At 49.9% G+C, this 20,789-nt stretch overlaps 1 protein-coding gene across 1 annotated transcript; it reads right to left on the reverse strand.

Annotated features, from left to right (window-relative positions):
• Positions 1-9,329: 9,329 nt before the first annotated feature.
• Positions 9,330-20,644, reverse strand: MMAB (metabolism of cobalamin associated B). Its single transcript, XM_017664892.3, has 9 exons — positions 20,478-20,644; positions 19,274-19,335; positions 17,535-17,628; positions 15,162-15,219; positions 14,121-14,193; positions 13,784-13,881; positions 13,395-13,459; positions 11,642-11,701; positions 9,330-9,739 (listed from the first exon to the last, which is right to left on the reverse strand). Exons 1-9 carry the CDS (start codon positions 20,591-20,593, stop codon positions 9,640-9,642), a joined length of 726 nt encoding a protein of 241 aa, XP_017520381.3. The 5' UTR covers positions 20,594-20,644; the 3' UTR covers positions 9,330-9,639.
• Between the last annotated feature and the right edge of the window lie 145 nt (positions 20,645-20,789).

Consider the following 20,789-nt stretch of genomic DNA (forward strand, 5'->3'; position numbering starts at 1 on the left):
CAAATATCCCTGAGGGGGTTCCTGCCATTTTCAGGGCTTTCAAATCCTGCTCTGGCCTGCAGGATAGTGGTAAGAATTCAGTTACTGGAATTAGACTAGAATTCAAATCTAGCTTCAGCCACTTCCTTACTGTGACATGGGGCAAGTGACCTAACCCCTCCAAGCCTGCAAAATAGGGATGATCTTCCCATGGAGAGTTGCTGTGAGGTCTGATGAGGTCATGCATGTTATGCCTGGCATAGAGTGAGTTATTCCCCATGCCCAATACTCAATCACATCTTGGGTGTGTGTGTGTATACATATGTGGGTCATCCAAGCCAGGTCCTCGACGCCAGTGTAGTCCATTACAGTTTTAGCCTCATTCATTCCTCCCTCCTTCTAGGTAAGATTTGTTAAGATACCTAATCATAGAACTATCCCTGCTTCCTTGAATCCACCTCTCAATATGAGGCGACATCCCCTAGGTCCTTTCTAACACCTTCTGAACCAGGTCCCCATGATGTGTGCTCTCATTGCAACAAGGCAGTCACTCGGACTTTGTTCAACTACAGGTGTGTTCTTAACAGCCTTTGGCGGAAAGGTATTATAAACTTAGAAATATCCCCCTGAGCAAAGTGTTTGCTTCAAACACAGCACCTAAGAGGGGTGCTGGACCTGGTGCCTGGCACAGCAGGAAATTGCACCAGGGGAACCAAGAGAAAAAGCAGCCAAAGGGGAGTGGTTTCTAGAGCTACAGCCCCTGCACTTAGGAGGCCTTCCTGCTGGCAGGAGGGGGGACAGATGATGTGGCAGAGGTTGGAGGTGGGTTGAGGGTGGGAAGTATTAATCCATTTCTCACTGGCTTTAATCTTAATTTTGCGTGCTTAATGCAAAATGTAATTACAGATTCTGAATTATGGTGGCAAGCTTGTCAGGGCTGACTAATCAATTAGATTTATAAGTATTTGGTCCTCAGAGCCCTATGACTCTGATGTGTCGCCTCAGAGCTCTGAGAAATCCGTCCTGGCAGTTTCCTCTCTTGGGGAGCTGTGGGGTCGGAGAGCCGCTTTTAGGGCTGGCTTGGAGGAACAATCTGACCACTCGCAAGCAGCCTGGAGGCTCTACCTGCCTCTGAAGTCTCCACCCTTTTGAAATCTGTGAGGACTCTGGCCCAGGAATCCAGAAATGTCAAATACACACCATTTGTTCCACTACCTCCATCAGAAGCGATGGCATCACCTGCATCAGGTAATCCATTTCTAATGGGTCACCGAACTCCTTCCACTGAATCTGGATCCAGCCTCAGGCTCCTTCTGAATATAGCCCCACAGGAAGCCACTACCAGTCCATTAAAATTGGCATTTCTTTCTGACCCCTGGGAAAAGCCCTTCGCTGTTCCAATAGAACAAAGTTAGGAAAGGAAGCTGGATTTTGATACAGAATGCCCAGGTTAAATGCTAGTTTTGCCACTTGCTGACTGTGGCACACTGAACTCATCACGGTACTGGGTGGGGCACCAGTTTGTCCAGGTTAAGTGATAATCCAGGATGAAAATCCGTGTAAGATAAAAAAAGGTAAAAGTCCTTTGTCTACTGTCAAAGCTACAAGTTAAAGATGCAGCAGCCAAGAGAGGAGAAGGGGGATGCTGACATCCTGAGCCTCCTGCGAAAGCTGGTGTGGTCGCCCTCCGGGGGCAGTCCCCGCGGGGCTGTGATGGTTGTTCTTCCCTCTTCTGCTGCTCTGGAATGGAAGCCAAGCATCCGCATTCCGGCTGCACGGGGGCTGCCCTCCAGGTAGCCAGCTTCTCCAACAGAATGAACACAGGGCAGATTCTCCAGCCTCCTGGACTCAGCAGGGGCCCCACGGCTTTGGCTACTGGACGGCGCCCTCCCTTCCCAAGAGAGATGAATGATTTATTACAGGCAGGGAAAGCAGTTGTCACTATCTTTTCTGTTTCACTCATTTATTTCACAAGTGAGCTTTCGTCAAATCCACCCCAAAATCCATTGTAAAAAAAAAAAATTAGAAAATCCTGACAAACAAAACTGAAAGTTAAAATCACCCATAACCCAGTGACTTAGAGATGAGTATTATTAACACGTGGAACTGATCCTTGCGTTGTCTCCCTATGGTATATATATACCTACACACATTTCTTTTCAAGGAAGCGGATTATTCTGTACATATCATTTTATAACTTGGGGGTTTTTTTTCCACACAATAGATCACAAAAACTTTTCCAAAGTAATGTATAGGCACCATCGTTTTCAGTAGTTTTATGATGTTTCTTATGGTGCCTTATTGTTATATATTTTACTTACTTGGTAGTTAGTTCCCTATTATAATTTTTCACTGTAATGAGCAGGACTGCCCTGAAAAAAAAAAAATTCTTATGGCTCCACCAGTGTATCTATTTTCCTCCACAGAAAATCTCAGACACAGAGTCACTGGGCCAAAAGGACACAAATTTCTAGGACTTTGGTACGCGCTGCTGAACTGCCCTCCTGAAAGATCATGCCTATCTCCATCCCCCGAGGAGTGGAGTCCCTGTTTCCTCCTTCCTGCTGACGGCTGCAGGTGGGGATCCGCAGGCTCAGAACTCTCCAGCCGGCACATCCTGTGGCCATAGGAATCAAGTTCCTCCTCCCGCACTCCCCAAAGTGCCCTGAGAGAGTCCATTGCCAGCCAGGCGCAGGGTCCTGCTGTCACCAGGCGTGGTGGCTCACAGACCCTAACCTCCGCCTTTCCACATAGATGCCTGAACGTCTTTCCTTGAGGCCTGCTGCCCACCCTTGTGATGGGACAGCAAGCTTTTGAGTTATCATCAACCTTATTTCCCTCTACAGCTCCTACAGAGTGAACAGATGTACGCACGTCTGAGGCAGTCATGTGGCAAGAGACTTTGGGGCCAATCCTTCCCCGTTTTGACAGTGTGTAATCGAGGTGAAGCCATAAATTTTATAAACAAGAATAAACGACCCTTAGCAACATATGTCTGCTCGACTGTTCCAAGGTGATCGTAAATAAAGGCACCTGCTCGCCAGGGAGGGATGTGGGCGCTGCAGATGGCCAGTGATGAGGGCCGAAGGATCTGTGACTTGGGAGTGTCTGGGATGGTAGGGGAGGTCACCTGGCGACCCCCAGGTCCTGAGTCAGCTGAACACCTTTCTGCCATTTATTCCATCTGTTCTCCAGGCTGCCTTTGCCCCTGTGCCATCCTGAAATGGTGCCTTTCTCTCACCATTCCTTGGAGAGATGGCTTGTTACAGGGTCAGTAGGGTCCTGACAGGTTTATGGAACCCATTTCTCCCCACCCCACTTAATTGTCAATCACGTCCTCATCACCACTGTCTCCCACATAGGAAAGTGAAGACTGAGGTCCTTGTCCTGGTTCCGCTGCTACTCACAGACCTCAGGCAGCGTGAATCGCCTTGGAAAGGTAAGACTATGCTGGGGACAGATCCGAGTGCACATTCATGTGTGGCCTCTTACTCACTGCATGACACGTCTCCCTGTGCCTCAGTATCCATGTCTGTATCTGAAACAGAGATACTAATATCTACATGATGGGGCTGTCTGGGGAGTAAATGCTAAGTGCCTACGGACGTTGCTCTTGTATTGCTCTGGTGACATGGCTTAAAAAGCTCTGCACATAAGAGCTCTATAAATGTCAGCTATTAATTATATGATAACTATCATCATCACCCCAGTAGACACCCTGATTTTGAGCAAGTGCCTTTACCTCTGTGAGCCGCAATGTCCTCACCTGTGAATTGGTGAGAAAAACTACATACCTCATGGAGTTCTGAGAAACAAGAGGCCTAAAAAACCTGGCATTTTGGTATGACTGAAGACATAGCTGAGTGTTGAGTAAATGCTAGTCGAGGTGTTTGGAAGTATAGAGCCCTGATTGAAAGCCTAGCTTCACCTCCTAAAGCTGTGCAACCTTGAGAAAGCGACTTCCCCTCTCTGGGCCTCAGTATTTTCATCTTTAAGTTGGGGATGATAGTAGTATCATAATATCAACTTCATGGGCTGTGGAATGAATTAAATAGACTATGGCATGTAAGGGGTTTAGCAACATGCCTGGTCACAATCAATGCTCCAATTTATGGTCATTATTAATATTTACTTAGTTCTCTCTTAGCCTCAGTTTTCTCACCTGTAAAATGGGGGCAGTGATCTCTGAGATCCCTTTTGGCTCTCATTGCTCTGGGACTGAGTCACCACTCCCTTCACTTTGGCATGGTGTTCCTGAAGCCATGTGCCCCTGGTCTGACTGGGACTAGCCTCCTCTGGAGGCCAGCTGTCTCCCCCAGCCCTCAGCAAGTCTAAACAAACTGGAGGCACTGCTTGTGGTCCCCTGGGCTTCACCTGAGCCCGAGCTATTTGCAAATGCTTTGAACAGAATACAACAGGATTTAAGAACAATAGCTGTTCTTTTTTGAGCTGCCATGTGCCTGACCTGTGGGCTTACTCCCTGAATGCTTGGGAGTTGGTATCATCCTCAGTTGTAAAAGATGAGGATTGAGGCTCAGAGAGGTTAAATGATTTACTCAAGGTAACTCAGCTAGGAGGTGGTGGAGCCGGAACTTGAGTTCAAACAACAATAATAATAACAACTAAAATAATAGCAGCGAATATTTGCCAGGAAATGTGCAAAGTCTATTTATTTATTTATTTATTTATTTAGGTATCATTAATCTACAATTACATGAAGAACACCCCCCTTCACCAAGTCCCCCCCACATACCCCTTCACAGTCACTGTCCATCTGCGTAGTAAGATGCTGTAAAATCACTACTTGTCTTCTCTGTGCTGCACAGCCCTCCCCATGCCCCCCACACACTATACATGCTAATCGTAATGCCCCCTTTCTTTTTCCCCACCCTTATCCCTCCCTTCCCTCCCATCCTCCCCAGTCCCTTTCCCTTTGGTAACTGTTAGTCCATTCTTGAGTTCTGTGATTCTGCTGCTGTTTTGTTCCTTCAGTTTTCCTTTGTTCTTATACTCTACATACGAGTGAAATCATTTGGTACTTGTCTTTCTCTGCCTGGCTTATTTCACTGAGCATAATACCCTCTAGCTCCATCCATGTTGTTGCGAATGGTAGGATCTGTTTTTTTCTTATGGCTGAATAATGTTCCATTGTGTATATGTACCACATCTTCTTTATCCATTCGTCTACTGATGGACATTTAGGTTGCTTCCATATCTTGGCTATTGTAAATAGTGCAGCGATAAACATAGGGGTGCATCTGTCTTTTTCAAACTGGAGTGCTGCATTCTTAGGGTAAATTCCTAGGAATAGAATTCCTGGGTCAAATGGTGTTTCTATTTTAAGTATTCTGAGGAACCTCCATACTGCTTTCTACAATGGTTGAACTCATTTACATTCCCACCAGCAGTGTAGGAGGGTTCCCCTTTCTCCACAACCTCGCCAACATTTGTTGTTGTTTGTCTTTTTGATGATGGCGATCCTTACTGGTGTGAGGCGATATCTCATTGTGCTTTTAATTTGCATTTCTCTGATGATTAGCGATGTGGAGCATTATTTCATGTGCCTGTTGGCCATCTGGATTTCTTCTTTAGAAAACTGTCTATTCAGCTACTCTGCCCATTTTTTAATTGGATCATTTGCTTTTTGTTTGTTGAGGCGTGTGAGCTCTTTATATATTTTGGATGTCAATCCTTTATCAGATCTGTCATTTATGAATATGTTCTCCCATACTGTAGGATACCTTTTTGTTCTATTGATGGTGTCCTTTGCTGTACAGAAGCTTTTTAGCTTGATATAGTCCCACTTGTTCATTTTTGCCTTTGTTTCCCTTGCCCGGGGAGATACATTGTCCTAAGTCTATTTAAATACTGCCTCATTAGACTCTCCTATTGGCCCAATGGGGTAGATGGTATTAGTCCCATTTTACAGATGAAGGATAAAGTCCAAGAAAGAAGGAATAACTTGGCCCAGAGTCACGATACTAGCAAGTGACAGAGCTGGTCTTGAACCCAAGTCTGCCTGAGGCCAATGCCCAAGTTGTGTATTTGACTGTTGTTCACTGCCCTACAGTTTTGCAACCATCAAAGGTCATCTGACAGCCTCCCCAGCCAGCCTCAATATTCCTAACACTTCAAGGCCTGGAGCTATAGAACTCCACAAAGAGGCCACTGGGGCAGGCAGCCTTGTGAATGCTACTAGCTCCTGAGGAGGGGGCTGCAGTGGTTATTTCAGAACACGGATTCTTCCCTAGGGCTTCCATGGACTTCCTGAAATGCAAACCATGAACACGTGTGTGTGTCCTTCTATGGAGAATGTGCATGAAGCCTTCATCAGAAGCTTCTGATTCCGTGGAGTGAGAGGACAAAAGGGCCATCCCATGTTCCAGGCTGCCCCCAGCCTGCCTGTCCCCTGCCTCTGCTTGGACTCAAGCACTGTCTTCCAGAAGCAATTCCCAGAGAACAAAAGCCACAGGCCAAGACAAATGAAAACTACACCCCGTGCTGAGCTGCGGAGGTAAGTTCAGTCCTTTGGACCAGCCTGGGTCCAGTGTTGCCAACAAGATTCTGGGGCCTGGATGAAGGGAGAGACGGGCCACAAATCCTTCCATGCACTGATTTATGTAGCACTCATGTGCAATTTATTATACAAAGGATTTTATTCAATTAAACTTGAAGTGCATCTGGATTCTTAAGGTTCAGTAGTGATAACTGGGACAGAGCAATCATAAACCTGGATGGGCTGTCGGGGAAAGGTGTCAGGGAGGAGGAGAGGGTGACATTGCAGCTGACGGGATTCAGAACCAGAACGTTTGTCATTGGGATGTTACAAGTTCAGGCTGTGAAAATTACTCGGTGAAAAATGCACATTAACAATAGCCATGAAATATCAGTTAAGGGAAACTAGGTTGAGAAATGAGACAGCAGAATCTATTAGTTCCTGACAGTGTTCTCAGTGGCCCAGGTCGTGATTAAAGCGACTGTCAAGTGGCGGTGGAGAGGGAGGCGGGAGTACCGGGACAGGAGTCCCAAGGCCATGTCCTGGGCCCACATCTTGGTGCTGACTCCCTGGCACCAGTTGGTTCACCTGGGCCTCAGTTTCCCACCTGCAAAGAGAGAGTACATAGAAAGTGCCTCTCTCGGGTTGTAGTGAGGTTTAAATGGGATGCTGTCTGTGGAGCCCTGGCAGGGGGCCAGGCACGAGGCAAGCCCTTCCACAATGTTGGCTGGCATTATTGTCAGGTTCTTGCCCATGAGATATCCAACCGCCAGCTTGTCTCTGGCAAGGGTATTCAGTGTGTTCGCAAGAGCCAGACCTGCACTGGGGGAGTCAGGTGGGGCACTTTCTTGGGTGCAGAATGTAGAGGGGTGCCAAAAACCCTAATAATCAAGATAGATAGTATTTTTATGCAGTGTTTTAAAAAATTAAAATTATGCAAAAGACCTATGATCAATAAGGTATCAATAATTTTAAATAAAAATAGCCTGCTGTCTTTCCCAACCCTGCATTGCTGTGCAAGGGGATGATCATTTATGAGGGTTGGCAGTGGTGTGCAGAGAGCTCTGGCAATGTGGGCTTTATATATAGTCGTGTTTGGATTGTGGAGCTTGCATTAACTTTTCCCATTGGGTTCAAGACATGGAGGATATGTTGATAAGTGTATATAGGGGTACACATTGTTCCTGTTGTTCAGACTCCAGTATGGCTTTGCAAGGCACTGCAGAAGAGCAAACATTGCAAACCAACCCATCCTCTGGGCCTCAAAGTTTTGGCAAGACAGGAGACCCCCCTGCCTCCAGAAATGCCAAGTCCGGCCTGCACCTGGGCCGCTTCTCTGGGAATGTTTGCTGGTGAAAGGGTAGATGCAGAGGCGGGGCCTGGGACAGCCCCTCCCAGCAAGGGCAGGTGGGGACAGGATTTGGCAAAAGGCAGCTTCCTTGTTTCGAAAGTCATCACCTCAGGATGCTGCATTTACTAAAGAGCTACTCTCGTCCTTTGCAGGATATGTTTTACCCTGGCTAAGAGGACAGAACTGTTGTTTCACTATGTGTGTCCTGCCCTTTCTAGAAAGATTCTGAGGAGTAAGCAGCATTGAGGGAGTTGAGGGATTTGCCACAAGCTGTCAGAACAAACTCTTCCCTGTGCAGCCTGAGTGCCTGCAGGGCAGTCAACCACTCTGGCCGCTCCTGCAGTGCTGGGGCTTTTACTGTTTTCAGTTCTGAGCACCTGCTGTGTACCAGACAAACACTGAGCACCTGCTGTGTACCAGATCTGGGCAGGCAGGGGAGGCCTGGACATGGCTGTGTGCAGGAGAGTTTCCACTTCCACTCACACTCACCTGCACCTCAGCTGCTCTGCCCAGGCTTACAAGGGTCACTGCAGCCTGCCCGGAACCAAGGGACCCAGATGGATGAAATGTACCTGTTCCTCCAGGAAAATCAGCAGGCGGAGTGGTTAAGAACGAAAGCAAAAAGATGCATGTGACTGGTCATTTTAATGGTTGTTGCCTTGCCTGCAAGGACAGGCAGAGTGACCACGCTTCCTGAGCCTAGTGGGTGCCTCGTGCTAAGCAGACACTCAGTAAATAAATGCCGCTGCAGGGAGTGCACCAGGCATCGCAGCCCTGCCAGTCAGCAAGAGCCTGCCCTTCCCAAGTCACTTCCTGCAGTTAGCAGCGTGGGCTCCTCAGTTCTTCAGGGCTGCCTCCTCGCCCTTCATATATATTCCCCTTCCCAAGGACACAGCTGGCACTGGCAGTGTCATTTCCTAGTGGGAGGGAGCAGTGGTGACAACTGAAATGAAATACAGCCGTGGCATGGAACTCAGAGGCATAAGCAAGCCAAGCTGCAACAGCAGAGAAATGTCTTGTCTGCGTCAGCCTTGCTGGAAACTGAAGATCTTATGTCTCACACTGAATCCACTCCACTTCAGACCCTGAATGCCATCTGCCTGGCAAGACATGACCTCCCTTAAGCAGCATTGTTTCATTCGCCAGAGTCTCTATCCCTTGAGGAAGACTCCCCTTTGAGAGAATTCCCCAGGCTGGGCCCCCCTCCACGCACACTTCAATCCAAGTCACTGTTCCTGAGGCTTTGCCTGTCAATCTCAGCTGTCCTCCCCCCACATTTAGGTGGTGATGGGTGGCGCAGAGGTAACTGAACTTCCAAATCCTGTCTGCCTTCCCACTGTAAAGGACGTTTGAAGCCCCTTTGGCGCAGGTAAATCACAATTACATTTCCAAGGGCCACTGTTACCATCCCAAATCTGTGCCCAGCCTAAGCTGGCAGTGGAAGGGCGCGATGACTCTCTCTCTCTCTGTCTCACACACACTCACAGCTCAAGCTTTTCCCACTTTACTTTTTCCCACGTGGCTTTATTTGCAGCATTTCACTTCCCTTTTCTGCAATATTGAATTCATCCCCACTACCAAGACCAAGGAGATCCGCAGGGTTGGGGCAGAATCGTCCAACAACCAGGCTCCTTGAGAGAGGTGGCAGGGGGTCTGACAGGAAGCCCAGTCTGGGCAAGAGCAGCTTCTAGCCCCCGCTGGGTGACAGCTCCAGGAACTAGGACTCAAAGCACAAGCTCTTCTCTTCACTTGTCACCATGGTGCCAGCGGGTGGGGTCCACAAAGCTCCCCCCTTCCATTATTTCCAAGCACCTCAGGCTTGGCCTGACGGGTCATTTTTCTTGTATATTTTTTCTTGATTCCCCTCCTTCATGGCTGCGTATCTGGCTACCGTGAAGAGATAGTCACTGAGTCTGGAGGGGCACAGAGAAGCAAAAGGAAGGATTTGAAATGAGAGATCAATGCTAACTGAGTCCTTCCCATATTAGCCTTCGAGGAGGAAATATAGATCACATGCCCGAGAAGCAACGGACATGACAGCGGCTGCTCGGCCAACTTGGGCTTGATGGATGACACTCAGGGCCAGTTTCTGTGAGAGCCAAGCGCCCAACTCTGGCACCAGGGCCCATGGTTCCTGTAGGACAAGGCTGCTACCACCTGATCTCACAGGGCTGGTGACTTTAGGCCACTCCCTGGGCTGGTTTCTGCCCCTTCCAGTGACCAGGACTGGTGCCTCCCCAACTGAAGCATGCACACAAGTCACTTGGGGACCCCAGTGGCATGCAGATTCTGATTTGGGTGGGGTGGGCAAGGCCTGGGATTCAGCAGGTCTAAACTGCACCCAAGAGACCCTGCTTTGATTAGAGGGGTCTCACAGCAGGGTTCTCAACCATGGCACTACAACCTTCAGGACCATTCTTGGTGGCTGGATAATCATGGTAGGGTAGAGGGTCTGTTACATGCAGTGTAGGACAATGAGCGGCATGCCTGGCCTCCACCCATTCGATGCCAGGAGCAGCCCCACCCAGCTGTAACAACCAAACTCGTCTCCAGACTTTGCCACGTGTCCCATTTAGAAGCACTGGCCTAGAATATTCTAGTGGCTTGACCCTGGTTCCCTCTCCCTTGTGTCTTTGAACCACTAGTGATGGGGTGTCAGGGCACAGGTGAGGGTAGAGAGAAATAGAAGAGGAGATGCCTGCCTCGAAGGGGCCTGCAGTGAGCTCGCGAAGCCCCGCCTCTTGGCTGTCCTACACTCTTCCTTCTTTTCATGCCGAGCACTCACCCCCACTGTCTTCCATCTCTCCCTGCCCCAACCCTACCCCCCGAGGCCAGCTCCACACCAGGTCCTGTGGGTCCCTGGCCCACACCCCCGCTGGGATTAGGTCTCCCTCCTCCTCACACCTGGCTGTCTGAGGAGGGACAGTGGGAGAGATTCTCCCCTGGCTGTCTCCCCCTTCTGGGGTGGGGGGCTGACATGCTTGATTCTCAGCTGCTCACCGATGCCTTATTTGCTGAGGGAATGAACTGACTTGGCCCATACACTACAGGACCAGGGGTTGCTGCTTCGGTAATAATGGAACATTCCCCAATCTCCATGGGCCCCAGTCCCCTCCCAGGAGGAAAGGAGCAGGTCAGGTCCCGTGAAAGCACAGTGGGAGGAGTGACCCCAGTTAACGGGCCACATGCCAGCTATGAGGTCACTTTCTGAACACCCGGGACAGCTGCCAGGGGTCCCTCAGCTCCTGGCCTTGCCCACACGAGCTGCTGGAGCCAAGGCTGGAGCCAAGTCCAGCAAAGCAGGCCAACCGAGCCACAGCCCTGCTGCAGAGGCTGACCACGAGGTTACAGGAGCCTCCCTCCTCCAGCCCAGCTGCTGGGTCCTGCGCCAGGGCTCTGGGCCCGTGTGGTCTGAGCTGGCTTTGCAGGGCTGTCTCCTCTCAGCTCACACTGCCACACCGCCGTGCAGGGAGGGGGCCTGAGGGGGCCTGACTCCTGCCTGGGCTCCCTGGTAAGTCACAGCCACAGTACCTTATGAGGCCTCCCAGGTCACCCAGCCTCCAAGTGAGCCCCTTGCTCCCATGCTGTCATCTGTCCTTACGCTTTATAGCAACCTCTCCCAAGACCTTCAGCTCACTAGGAGGGACAGGGATGGTACCTGCATTGCCCTCAGCTATGTCCCCCTGCCTGGCACATAGCGGATCCTCAGTGAGTACAAAAGGAATGAATGAGTGCAGGAGGCCCGTGTGTTGTTACTTCCCACAATGTGCCTAGTTTTTCAGATGTGAGAGACTCTCCCAGTTCCATCAAAGTACCTGTTTAAGAATTTGGCCACGTTTGTGTCCGTCTCACCCATCTGGACAAGAGGCACCACGCTGGAAAGGCAGGAAACAGAGCATCACGGGATGGGCACACCATGGGACCCAGGGCTGTGTCCAAAGGTAGCACCTGACAGCGCACTGCAGCTTGCCCTGGGGCTCCTGGCAGTCTGTGCACAGACCCTCCAGACAGTAGAGTGCTGGCTGCTGAGCAGCGACATGGCAGGCCCTTGCTGTGCCCTTCAGGCACCTACCCTCGGCTACATAACCCTTGCTGGCAGGTGCTCCCCAAACCCAAGTCCCTGCCCAAGGAGCTTTCCACCTTCAGGGTCCCATGTGCTTGCCTCCACCTCCCTGCCTGGGGTACTAAGGACCCAGCCTCTGCTTGGCTATTCCACAGTTAGGCCTTTGAGTTGTCTCCAGTTTTTTGCTGTTATGACCACTGTTTATATGGATGGCTTTGTACAAATGACTGTTTCTCTCTTTTGAAGCCAAGGCTCACTCTTACCCAGGATCCCTTTGGGAACCACTTGGGCCCAAGAGCCTTTCATGAAGAAGGAAGCCTTTATAACATGGGGCTCTGGACAGAGCTCAGGTCTAGACCAGACAGACCTGGGCTTTGTCAGACCATGTGGGTGGCCCTGGTCATAATGTCACCTCTCTGAGCCTCAAATTCCTGTCTCCTATAACTGGGGCTGCCATCATTGCTCTCCTAAGGTTATCACGAGGAATCAATGAAATAATGAATATAAGGTGCCTGGCACAGCCCTACCTGTTATATAAAAGTAAGGCTTTACTTCCATTTTTCTGTAAAGCTGGGGGGCAGCCTGGTCTATGAGTGCTGTAGATTGAGATTCTGTAATAACTGATTTAAAGTTTCCTTAAAAGGCTGCCAGTAGCTTTAGAGGGTCCTTCTTTCCCCTGACTTTGAGTTAGGGGTGTTGGGCAGCAGGTGGCTTGTCTACTGACAGCTTCCACCTGGGCATCACCAACCATGCAGGTCCCTCTGGGCCTTCTCTACCCAGCAGCCAGCAGGGTCTTTTCATGTCACCCCATGGCCTAAAACCCGCCAACAGCTTTCTGTCACTCTCAGAATGAAGGCAGACCTTCTGGGCCTAGAGGCCCTGCTGAGCCTCGCCTGGGCTCAGCCCCTGGCCTCATCGTGCCCCACACGGGGATCCAGACACAGCTTCCTCTGTCCTTTCAGTGCAGACTGCCACCTCTGCCCTTGCTGCCCCCTTGTCCTGGACACTGTTCAACACACCCTGCCCCCCTAATCTTTCAGCAGCTGGCTCATACAGCATGGAGGGACCCTCCCCCGTGCCCATGCCCCTCTCACAGCCCTTCTCCCAATAAGGGGTGCTCACCTCATGTCACTGCATTTACATTCACCCCCAGGATGGGGGGCGCTGGGGCACAGGGGAGGGAGAATTTTCCGTTAATACTCCTTTGACTTTCATACCACATTGAGTGTAATAAATAATCAGCTAGACCCACTAGGACCTCCCCTGACCTGTTCACCTGTAATTGCGTCTCTCCATAAGCCCTGATCTTGATGTGTAGTCACATCATCTGTCATGTGGTCACAGATCATTCGTTGCCCTCTACAGTGTAGGGCACCGAGGACAAGAGCCTGGTCTCGCCTAGCGTCCACCGGGCACCGTGACGGTGGACGACGGTCCAGGAGTGGCTGGACAGCACGGAGCTGACCCCGCCCCCGTCGGCCCCTCCCCTCGCCCCGCCCCCTTACCGTCTCTCTGCTCGGCGGCACACAGCCCGACAGAAATGCAGGGCGGAGCTGCTCTTGCCTCCAGACTGAAAGAGAAGTAGCCTTGGCTGGGGCAGAGGGGTGGGCAGCTGTGCCCACTGCAGCGGGAGCCCTTTGGATGGACAAATACGCGGGACCTGCCCTGCAATGGGCAGTGTTCTGCCTCCAGGGCGCCCTGCTCAGCGCACCCACTGGGCACCCCCCTCCAAAGTGGGCAGGGTTAGGGAGGGAAAGTGAGGGTATTTGAAGGGGACTTGGGGCACAGCGGGAGATTCCCATCACTGTTAAAAATTAAAGGGGGGGTACTTATTCAACACCCGTGTGTTTCTGTCAATACATTTGGCCCCAGGCTGAGGCTACCCAGTACCTACAGGCAGGATAAAAGTGGTGAGAGGAGGGAGCTGGCTGGAGTACTTGTCGATCCACTGCTCCAGCTCCAGAATGGGCCCTGCCTTGAATGCAGTGTGTTCTGAGGAGTCAAGGGGCAGAAGGACACTTCCATGAGACACATAACCCACCAGACTGTCACAGAACAGACCCCCACATGCCTTCCACCTGGGTCCCTGCAAACCACTTCCGCTGGCTCAGAGGGTACCTTCTTGCCCAGGGTCTATGGGCCAGGCTGACAGGGGTCCCAGGTGATGCCCAGGAGAGAGCCCCATCCCAGGCCCCCAAAAGCACACTCAGCAGGTTCACAGAGAGAATTACTTAAGTGGGCCTCCCTGGCCGAGGACTGCGGGGTCGCCAGGGCAGAGCCGATGTCCTGCAGCAAGCACTGAATCTGGGAAGCAACAGAAGGTACAAATGGATCTACTCGTGGTGGGCCAAGTAGCAATGACAGGTGTCCACGTGCAGAGGTGCCACCTGACACACTGGCAAGGCACGCAGCGGCTGGCCTATTGGGGACTGTTAGAACCTTTAATTAGCTTGCATGTAAAGGCTAAATAGCAAACTGTGTCTGAACCTTCAGCATGTCTGCATTGGACACCAGCCCTCTGGAGAGGGCGCTTGGTTCCTTTGGGAATTCTGAGTTACACATACAGTGAGAGTCAAGTGCCCAGTGATGGTCACCCCAATCCTCATCTCCCACACACCTGGGCCCTGTGCAGTCTTTTTCTTTGCTCTAAACTGACAGCTTTGGTTTCCTAAACTGTAACAATTAGGCCAAGAGCCCAAATGTGACAGTGCTTTCTAAACCATAAAGGATAAAGATGTATGAGAACATGTTCAGCTGAGGTGTGTGGAGTGTTCTGGGGCAGGATGCATGACTGGGTAAGGCCCGTGCTCTACCCCATGAGGGATAGGATGGAACAGGCTTGCTTGGAACAGAGGTGGCCTGCTAAGCTCTCCTGAAAGAACACCAGGCCCTGCATGACAAATGACCACCTCTGACTTTGTGCCCAGCAGGATAGGGGTTGTGGGGAAGGTGGGGTGGGGAGAGCACCCCTACTTCCAGTTATGACAACCAAAAACAACTCCAGTCATTGCGCAGTGTCCTTTGGGAGGCAGAACCGCCCAGTTTGAGGCCACAGCGCTTTACATTTCCCTCTCCAGTACCATGGTCACTGCTTGCCTGTACAGGATCATTTCTCTATGTCCCCATTTTATAGGTGAAGAAATTGAGACTCACAGAGGGAGAGTGACTAGCCTCAGGCCACAGAGAGAGGAGGTGATCGTCAGATGCCAAATCCAGTTACAGCCACCTCAGGGATAACAAATCCTAACTTGGAGACAGATGCTGTTACTCACTTTCTGAAGCTCTTCAGCAAATGGGTGGCCCTTTTCTGTGATGAATTCCATAGCAAACCTAGGAAGAGACATGAAAGAATTTGCCTCTAATGTAATGTCCCCAAGGTTCTGTCTTCTTGTAAGACAATAGATTCTCAGGGGTAAGTCACTTAGCTAACTTAACAGCCCTGGTGTTGTTTTTCTTATTGACAATAAGAACATCATAACCTTCTATCTCTCTGGTTAGGGGTGTTTGCTTCTCAAAATGCCTTTTCTTATACTCATTAACTCATCTGGTCAATTCCTTTTTCAGAGCCTGCTCTGGCTAGGCCCAGGCAATTCAGTGGTGAGCAAAAGTGATACATGCTCTGTTCAACAGGACAGGGAGCCGTGAATGGGATCACATGACTGAATGTGATGCTTCAAACTGAGGTCAGTGACCTGAAGGGTGCAAGTCTTGGGAAATAGCCTCAGCTAGGGCTCAGGGAAGGCTTCCTGGAGGAAGTGAAGCTGGAGGTGGGGCTTTGAAGGCTGAGTAAGAGTTCCCTGGCACTGCAGGGGATGCGGGGAAAGCAAAGTGCTGTAGATGCCAACTGGGACCCTGGCTCCACCTCCTGCAGAGCTCTGCACTCCCTTTCTGTGCCAGTCAGGGCCCTGGCAGGAAACAGACAGTGGTGCATCCAAAGGGTTTCCAGAGGAAAGCTTTGTGACAGGACTACTGACAGTGTGGAAGAGTTACAGAAACTGGCAATGGATGGCAAAAGTTGACAAAAGTTGACAAAAGTTGGCAAAAGTTAGCAAAAGCCTGAAGGAGCAAGGGAGTCGGGGTCAAAGGTGTTATGGATCCTGGAGAGCTGGATTCTTGGTGGGGGCCCCCTCTGGGAGCCATGCAGCTTAGCCAAGAGCAGGTAGAGATCCCAGCCAGTGCCAGAGCCACACACAGCTGGGGACCAGGGCAGTAAATGCTCCCACACCTCCCCCCACCCACTGTCTGATCTCCTGCTGATGCCTCCCAAGGCCAGACCTGCCCATGAGCCAGAGGACAGGGCAGCAGATGGAAGACTCACCAGGTGATAAAGGCCAGCCCCCTGAGCACAGAGGCAACGAAGGGTGGAAAATAGCTTTGAAAGGGCAAAGAAAACCAGGGAGGGCATCTTCCCAGCCTGTCTTACAGGTAGAACTATGTGGTGTGGTCTTCCCCTCTGGACTGCAGGGAAGGGCTGGCTGGGCCGGGATGCGGTGTGTCTTCTCACAGCAGTGTCCTCATGCCCGGCACAGAGTAGGTGCGCGAGAGTATCCGCTCCCTGAGGATGTTCCTGACTGCAGGCCAGTAGCAGGCCCCCCTTGGTGCTTGCTCCATCCCAGCTCCACCACCTGCCATTGCCCCGCTAGTGTCTGCCCAGCCCTGACCCTGCCGACTCAGGCCCCTTGAAGGCAGGGCTGAGGCTCTTTACTTAGCAGGGGCTGGCACATGGAGATGCTCAATCAGTACCTGACAAAGGAAGAATCCACAACTGAGGTGTCCCCAGTCTCCTGCCCCACATCGACTGAGAGGTGATGGTTGCTGGTTTACTAATTCTCAGCAGCTGATGCCCGAACGCACCTTCCTCCGGCTCCACACACACCTTCCTACACACACCAAGGGTCTGCCTTCTCTACTCTGCTGGCAGACTGTCTCCCTTATCGGGTGTGTCTGTGTGACTGGGACTAGACAATGAAATGTGAGCAGATGTGATGTGTCCCTTTGTGGAAACTTCTATGAGCTTTAGCATGCATGATCTCTTCTCTCTCTGCCACAATTGCTGATATTGTTCTAGACAGAGGCTATCAGCCTGGGCCCCAGAATGATGTCACATGGAGCAGAAACACATTCAACCCATGACGGGCTTGAAGAAAGAGCAAGAACTATACCATAAGCCATGGGATTTGGGGGCTTTTGTTCCTCAGCACAGCCTGGCCAATCCTGACTATTTCCCTGAGTTCACCTTCTAAACTCTGGCTGTGGATATAGTTATTTAAAGCACAAGACTCACAAAAGGGATCACATCTAATGTCCTGTGTACTGTGCTCAACTTACCTCTTTCAACTGAAATGTGTGCCTCAGTGGCACACACATACTTAACTGAATATTGAGAGGAGCCAGGGATGGAGGGGTCAGGCAACTTCACACCACAAGGGACAAATGACGGCAGAGGCAGACAGGCCAGAGGGAATGGCGTCTGCAGCCCAGCAGCCTTGTGGGGCTGACCAGATGCCCTGTGCTTCCAGGCCAAGGCAGGTTCATTGAAGGCTGGCAGTCCACAGGGCTAGCCAATACTCTCAAGAGCTTCACATTTACTACATTTACTAATGCCCAATTCAAATTCAACATCAAGGCCAATCCTGTCTCCTTACCCAATAGCTGAACTTAATTCATCTGTAGTTCCCAAAGCTTCAAACACTTGGTTGTCTTTGGGTCTCCTTTCTCCAGTGAAAGTGCTAGAAAACCCTGTGAAAGAACATTTAGCAGCCCAAATTAAGAATTTTTCCTCCAATATACTCTTTTAAAAAAACTTTCCAATTGAAGCATAACATATACACATTAAGGCACTCAAATCATAAGAGTACAAGTTGATGAATTTCTGCCAACTGAATATACCTCAGTGACCAGAGCCCACACCAAGAAACAGAATATGACCAGCACCCATAGGCTCCCATGCACCCCCTTTCCGTCTCTACCCCCTCAAGGGTAACCATTATGCTCACTTGTTTCCTGATATGCTTTCATTTTAAACTTAACAGTCATGTAATAACCATCCTCCTAACGAGATAACAAAAGATATATGTAATATATGTACACATTATGATTATATCTCACATAACATCAAAGTCCTCTATATCTCTCCCTAGCTCACATTTCTCACCTTTCTCTCCCAACCACTGAGAAATAGAAAACCTCCTCCTGACAGCCCAGGAGCTGGCCTAGAACTAGTCAGAAGGCTATGGGGCTGCCAGGTGCTGCTGAACTTGAATGACTTCACAGATCATCACACAAGCGACTCTATCTGTGACCATGACGAATCAAGGCCACTCCATAATCATAATCTGAGCCCACAACACTGTCCAAACTATAAAAACGACATAACATCCCCCTTTCCTGGTTAATGTGAGTGGCTGCTGCTGCTTCATCAATTACAGCTTTAGTCTCTCCTTGTCCCGCCCACCTCCTAGATAAAAGTGATTAAGATTCCCAATTACAGAATTAGCCCAGCTTCCTGACAGCATCTAATCCAGAGCAAAGCCCCACTTCCTTGAACTCTCCCCAAATCCCCTAATGCAAGCCCACTCCTGTAAGTCCTTTCCAACACCCTCTGAGCTGCTGCACTGTTCCCATGGTGTGCCATCTCCCTGGCTGTAATGAGCCAACTTTATCTGACCAGATAATCTCTGGAGGTCTTTGGATGGAGGGCATCAACACTACCTTCTGTTTGTCACGCCTATGCATATTTTCTTTTATTTTATTGTGGTAACATATACATAAAATTTACCATTTTAGTTATTTTTAGTATATAGCTCAATGACATTAAATACATCCTACGTGTGTTTTTATACTTTTACCACTTAAGTATATATCCAAGAAACAATATATACTAGTGACCTGCATGGTTTTAAACTTTAGAAAAATACATCTCCTGATATATTCTTCTATATCTTACTTTTTTGGGTACATTATGTACTTGTATTGTTTAAATTGCCAAAGTAATATATGCTCATAATAAAAAGTAACAGAATAGAAAAGCATATACAGGCAACAAAAGCCCTTCTGTTCATTCCCCTGTCCCACAGCTCAACCTCTCTCCCGGGTAATAGTCCAATAGAGAACCTTTCAGACTATTCTGTGCACATCTGATCACACACATATATATACACACATACACAATTTTCTCCAAATAGGTTCTGATTATTTGGATTGTTCTACAATTTGCTTTTGTCATCACTTACTATATCTTGGGCATCTTTCATTTCACACCACATTTTGGTGATGTATACTGAGATCTGTCACATACTTTTTAATGGCTGTAAAGAATTTCGAAGAACTTTAAAAGGCAGTCTGCCATGTCTTTCTTTGCTTTTTTCACCTGATCCCACCCTACCTTTGTCTCCGGTTTTGGTATAAATCTTGGGTATCTTGGGTGTCTTCGAGGAAATCTGTGGCCTAATGAGAAATAGACATCAAGAGATGGTGAGTGGGGGTGGCTTGCACAATGAAGCTCCTCCTTCAACAGGTCATAGCCTGCTGTAGTCTGAGGTAGCACTTAGCACCCCTCCTCCGTGCTTGGACCTGACACCTTTCCCATCCATCTCACTTAGTTTTAAGCCCTTTGTGGGCAAGCTCTGTCTCGCCCATATCCACATCTCCACAGCAGCTGATATAGTGCACTGCTCAAGGCAGATGTGCACTAAATATTCAATGAAAGAATTTATCGATCACTTTCCATAGTCCCTGCACTGTACTAACTGGACTACCATCTTTATCTCCTGGAATTATCCCTGGAATCATCTCTCAGCCCCAAAGGTAGGCACACGTATGACCTTCATTTTACTGTTGAGGAAACTGTAGCTAACAGGATGAGACTCAACATTCCTAGGTCACCCAGGCAGGAAGAGGTAGGGCTGGAAGTCATGCCCAGACATCTTACTTCTGATCCCAAACTGTTAACCTGCTACCCTTCAGAAACTCTTACCCTCTCCTCCACCAAGTCAGGGTCTCTCGAACGGAAAAGTACTTGGGCTATTTCCATTCTTTGAAGCTTCAAGTATACTCAGAAATGAAGAATTGCCAAAACGGGGATTGAAAACTGGCATTTTCAAATAGTTACATAATACCTTTAATACAGACTTCAACATTAAAATAAGACATTACAAAGTTATTCGGAGGTTAAGTTACTGGATCTATGAGATACATTAATCCATTATTCTGGTACTCTGCAGGTCTGGGAAGGTGGTGGAAGTGTCAGGGTCTATGATGACAGCCATCTTTAGATCATGCTGGTGCCTCTGTGTCTTAAAGTATAAACTGTTTTGAAGACAGGTCAAAATCTGAACGAGGCCCCTCCTGGCCACATGGGATATGCCCTGCCCTTATGGGTGACAGCTGGGCTTCGTCTGGACTTGTCCAGTGCAAAGATATCTCGGTATCTGGCTTCCACGGCAGCGATGTTGCCATGATGACGACAGGATTGGGCGAGGACGTCACCTGGCCGTTGCTGCAGTGACCTAACGGGTGTGACGTAACCGTGGCGACGATACCACACTTCACGGCAGGTGTCTGAGTTACCCTCCCAACCAGGAACTCACCTGTCCCCGTCTTCCACGCCCTGGGGGCCGCGGCTCTGCAGACGGGGATATAGTAGCCTGCCGGCGCCGAGGCACCCGCGCAGGGCAAGGTGGCCTCCGAGGCCCCACACAGCCATGCACTGCGTCGCGCGTCAGGGTTGACCCCGCCCGGCTCCCGTCCGGGTCCCGTGGAGACTCCACCTACCGCCGGCCGCACCACCTCTCAACCACCATTTTCCATTGGCCCGTGGCTCTCGCCCGAGGGAGGGACAGTCCCAGAGGCTTATTTTCCATCGGTTCATGGGAGGAGCTGGGCGGGGAAACCAGTGGCGG

This window comes from Manis javanica, chromosome 15 (assembly GCF_040802235.1).
Source record: "Manis javanica isolate MJ-LG chromosome 15, MJ_LKY, whole genome shotgun sequence".
In the NCBI taxonomy this organism is placed as follows: Eukaryota; Metazoa; Chordata; class Mammalia; order Pholidota; family Manidae; genus Manis; species Manis javanica.